This window comes from Somniosus microcephalus, unplaced genomic scaffold, assembly GCF_052327205.1.
Source record: "Somniosus microcephalus isolate GS21.2 unplaced genomic scaffold, FLI_Smic_1.0 unresolved_chr1, whole genome shotgun sequence".
Taxonomy (NCBI): domain Eukaryota; kingdom Metazoa; phylum Chordata; class Chondrichthyes; order Squaliformes; family Somniosidae; genus Somniosus; species Somniosus microcephalus.
Genome location: NW_028225179.1, coordinates 38,251,857 through 38,256,856, shown reverse-complemented (window position 1 = coordinate 38,256,856; position 5,000 = coordinate 38,251,857). Strand labels below are relative to the sequence as shown.

Here is a 5,000-nt window from a genome sequence, read left to right as displayed (position 1 = left end):
AAATGGTATGTTGGCCTTCATTGCAAGAGGATTTGAGTACAGGAGCAAGGATGTCTTACTACAGTTGTACAGGGCCTTGGTGAGACCACACCTGGAGTACCGTGGGCAGTTTGGGTCGCCTTACCTAAGAAAGGATATACTTGCCATAGAGGGAGTGCAGCGAAGGTTCACCAGACTGATTCCTGGGATGGCAGGACTGCCGTATGAGGAGAGATTGGGTCGACTAGGCCTGTATTCACTAGAGTTCAGAAGAATGAGAGGGGATCTCATTGAAACGTATAAAATTCTAACAGGGCTAGACAGACTGGATGCAGGGTGGATGTTTCCCCTGGCTGGGGGGTCTAGAACGAGGGGTCACAGTCTCAGGATACGGAGTAGGACATTTAGGACTGAGATGAGGAGAAATTTCTTCACTCAGAGGGTGGTGAACCTGTGGAATTCTCTACCACAGAAAGCTGTGGAGGCCAATTCATTAAATATATTTAAGAAGGAGATAGATAGATTTCTAGACACAAAAGGCATCAAGGGGTATGGGGAGAGAGCGGGAATATGGTATTGAGATAAAGGATCAGCCATGATCATATTAAATGGCGGAGCAGGCTCGAAGGGCCGAATGGCCGACTCCTGCTCCTATTTTTCTATGTTTCTATGTTATGACTCTATAACCTCCTCCTCTCCCTCCCCCTCACCCTACGCAGGTACCTGAGGGAGCGGGACTTGGAGTCGGGACGGGGTCCCCCTCGGTTCCCGGTCCCTTACGGCCCCCAGGAACGGGACGAGATCTACAAGACCTTCAGTCTGGAGAGCTGGGCGGGACGGAGCGGTCACGACGCCCCCATGATCGCCTATGACGCGCTGCTGGGAGCTGACGGCTCCTGGGCTGAACTCTGCTCACGCGCCATGTTTCACGGCGGTGAGTATTCGGGTAGTCTCACCACCCCCGCTAGGTCCCGGAGCCACGTGAATGCTCAGTGTCCGACCCACTCTACGAGGAGCTGGCTGGGGGGCGGGCGGAGGGGGGGGGGCAGGGGGCCAGCCCATGTCCCTCAGAGCTGTGGGTTTGTTCTGTGCGGCTGGTGAGGTGCCGTCTTTTGGGATGAGATGTTAAACCGAGGCCCCGTCTGCCCTCTCGGGTGGATGAAAAGATCCCACGGCCACTATTTCGAAGAAGAGCAGGGGAGTTCTCCCCGGTGTCCAACTGAGAGACAGAGCGAGAGAGAGAGAGGAGACAGAGTGTGAGAGACAGAGAGAGAGAATGAGTGTGTGACAGAGAGAGAGGGAGAGAGATAGAGAGAGAGACAGCGAGAGAGAGACAGCGAGCAGCGAGGAGACAGCGAGGGGAGACAGCGAGAGAGGGACAGAGCGAGGGAGACAGCGAGAGGGAGACAGCGAGGAGACAGCGAGAGAGAGACAGCGAGAGAGAGAGAGACAGAGAGAGAGAATGAGTGTGACAGAGAGAGAGAGAGAGAATGAGTGAGCGAGAGAGAGAGACAGAGAGAATGAGTGAGAGAGAGAGAGACAGAGAGAGAGAATGAGTGTGACGGAGACGAGAGAGAGAGAGATGAGTGAGAGAGAGAGAGAGAGAGAGACAGAGAGAGAGACAGAGAGAGAGAGACAGCGAGGGAGACAGCGAGAGGGAGACAGCGAGAGAGAGAGAGAGAGAGAGACAGAGAGAGAGAATGAGTGTGACAGAGAGAGAGAGAGAGAATGAGTGAGAGAGAGAGAGAGAGAGACAGAGAGAGAGAATGAGTGTGAGAGAGAGAGAGAGACAGAGAGGGTGAGAGACTGGGAGAGAGAGAGCGAGAGAGACAAAGAGAGAGAGACAGAGAGACAGAGAGAGAGAGAGAGAGAAGGAGACAGAGGTGTGAGAGACAGAGAGAGAGAGAGAGAGAGATAGAGAGAGAGTAGGAGGGAGACAGCGAGGAGGGAGACAGAGGAGAGACAGCGAGAGAGAGAGGAGGAGACAGGGTGTGAGAGACAGAGAGAGAGAATGAGTGTGAGAGGGAGAGAGATAGAGAGAGAGAGAGAGAGGAGACAGAGTGTGAGAGAGAGAGAGAGAGATAGAGAGAGAGAGAGAGAGATAGAGAGAGACAGCGAGAGAGAGACAGCGAGAGACAGCGAGACAGAGAGAGAGAGAGAGAGAGAGACAGAGACAGAGAGAGAGAGAGACAGAGAGAGAGAATGAGTGTGAGAGAGAGAATAAGTGTGAGAGAGAGAGATAGTGAGAGAGAGGGAGAGAGATCGAGAGAGAGACAGAGAGAGAGAATGAGTGTGTGAGAGAGAGAGAGAGAGAGGGTGCTGAGAGACTGGGAGAGAGAGCGAGAGAGAGAGAGACAGAGAGAGACAGAGAGAGAGAGAGAGATAGAGAGAGACAGAGAGAGAGATACAGCGAGAGATGACAGAGAGCGAGAGAGACAAAGAGAGCGAGACAGAGAGAGAGACAGAGAGAGAGACAGAGAGAGAGAGAGATAGAGAGAGATAGAGGGAGACAGCGAGAGGGAGACAGAGAGAGAGAGGAGACAGAGTGTGAGAGACAGAGAGAGAGAATGAGTGTGAGAGGGAGAGGAGATAGAGATAGAGAGAGAGAGAGAGATGAGAGACAGAGTGTGAGAGACAGAGAGAGAGATGTTACCGGGGCCCTAAAAGAGAATATAAACTGGCAGACTACCTCACGACCATCAGAGACACAAAACAGAGACAGACCCTCACCAGGTACAGGACTAAGCGACCACCAACTGGAAATTGAAAAAGGCAGATACAAGAAATCCTGGCAGCCTAGAGAGAATAGAATAGCGATCAATGTCTGGCCGGCGAGGTTGAAACAGAAATGCATTTCCTCCTAAAATGCGAAAAATTCAACACATTAAGAAACATATTATTCAACAAGCTAAGCCAAACAACCCCAGATTTCAAGGAATTGGATGACCTGTCAAAATTGAGATTAGTCCTGGGAGAAGTGAGACAGACCATACCTTGGGGCCAAATATTGTAACAACATGTCACAACCTGAGGACTGTTTAAAATTAAGGACTGTTTAAAATTAATATTGAACGTACCAAATGAAGTACAAAGACTGTTTTAAAATTAATATTGTTTAAAAGTAATATTGTATGTACCCAACAAATGTCAAATCGATTGACACCTACAGAATGTTGGAAAACTGTACCTTTTTGCTATGTAAGCTTTGGCAATATGGTTCTCTGTAAACCTTTCATGCCAATAAAGCATTTGAATTGGAATTGGAATTGGATAGAGAGAGAGAGAGATAGAGGGGAGACAGCGAGAGGGAGACAGAGAGAGACAGGCAGCGAGAGAGAGAGGAGAGGAGACAGAGTGGTGAGAGACAGAGAGAGAGAATGAGTGTGTGAGAGATAGAGAGAGATAGAGAGATAGCGAGAGAGAGACAGCGGGACAGAGAGAGAAAGAGAGAGAGAGAGATAGAGAGACAGAGACAGAGAGAGAGAGACACGAGAGAGAGAATGAGTGTGAGTGAGAGAGAGAATAAGTGTGAGAGAGAGAGAGAGAGAGAGAAAGCTACCACTAAATGGGGAAAAACACACAATAGAAGCCCCTACATGCAGAATTCTGCCGAAGCATCCTTCGCACGCCAAAGAAAAAACGGCAACAAATGCATGCAGAGACCCGAACTAGGCAGATACCCCACTGATAATAAACATCCAAAAACGAGCACTAAACTTCCTAAATCACCTCAAATCTAGCTCCCCAGACACCCTTCATTTCAAAGCCTTTCAGACCCCAAGAGCTAAACCCAGAAAAGAGTCCCCTGAGTCAAGCTGCTACTGAAACTAAGTACTCAGCCGGACCCTGACCAGCCCCAGACCAACACACAGCCGTCCAAACACCAATCCGAGTGAACCAAATCATTAAAAAATGCAAGAGAAACCTACCTGGAACATTGGAACAAAATAACTGAAAGCCAAAGCAGATTAGAATGTTACCGGGGGCCCTAAAAAGAGAATATAAACTGGCAGACTAACCTCACGACCATGCAGAGACACAAAACAGAGACAGACCCTCACCAGGTACCAGACTAAGCGACCACCAACTGGAAATTGAAAAAGGCAGATACAACGAAATCCTGGCAGCCTAGAGAGAATAGAATATGCGATCAATGTCTGGCCGGCGAGGTTGAAACAGAGATGCATTTCCTCCTAAAACATGCGAAAAATTCAACACATCAAGACAACAATATTATTCAACAAGCTAAGCCAAACAACCCCAGATTTCAAGGAATTGGATGACCTGTCAAAATTGAGATTAGTCCTAGAGAAGGAGGAGACAGAACATGGACCTTGGGGGCCAAATATGTAACAACATGTCACAACCTGAGGACTGTTTAAAATTAAGACTGTTTAAAATTAATATTGAACGTACCAAATGAAGTACAAAAGACTGTTTAAAATTAATATTGTTTAAAAAGTAATATTGTATGTAACCAACAAATGTCAAATCGATTGACACCGTACAGAATGTTGGGAAAACTGTACCTTTTTGCTATGTAAGCTTTGGCAATATGGTTCTCTGTAAACTTTCATGCCAATAAAGCATTTGAACTGAACTGAACTGAACTGAACTGAGACAGAATGTGAGAGACCAGAGAGAGAGAGATAGAGAGAGACAGAGAGAGAGATACAGAGAGAAAGACAGAGAGAGCGAGAGATAGAGAATGAGTGACAGAGAGAGACAGAGAGAGAATGAGAGAGAGAGAGAGAATGAGATGAGAAAGAGAGAGAGAGATGAGTGAGTGAGTGAGAAAGAGAGAGAGAATGATGTGAGTGAGAGAGAGAGAATGTGAGTGAGAGAGAGGGGAGAGAGAGAGAGAGAGAGATGGAGACAGAGAGAGAGAGAGAGAGAGAGACAGAGAGAGAGAGAGAGTGAGAACTAACATCACTAAAAACAGATGATCTGGTCATTGTCACATTGCTGTTTGTGTGTGATCTTGCTGTGCACAAATTGGCTGCCGCGTTTCCCACATTTCA

At 47.9% G+C, this 5,000-nt stretch overlaps 1 protein-coding gene across 1 annotated transcript in view; it reads left to right on the top strand.

Annotated features, from left to right (window-relative positions):
- Positions 1-1,080, top strand: part of LOC147094646 (ADP-ribosylhydrolase ARH1-like) — a 57,428-nt gene extending 56,348 nt beyond the window's left edge. The window contains exon 7 of the mRNA XM_085974241.1: positions 699-1,080. Coding sequence (XP_085830367.1) covers positions 699-1,080 — 382 coding nt within the window. The remainder of the gene's footprint in view (positions 1-698) is intronic.
- The last annotated feature ends 3,920 nt before the right edge of the window (positions 1,081-5,000 follow it).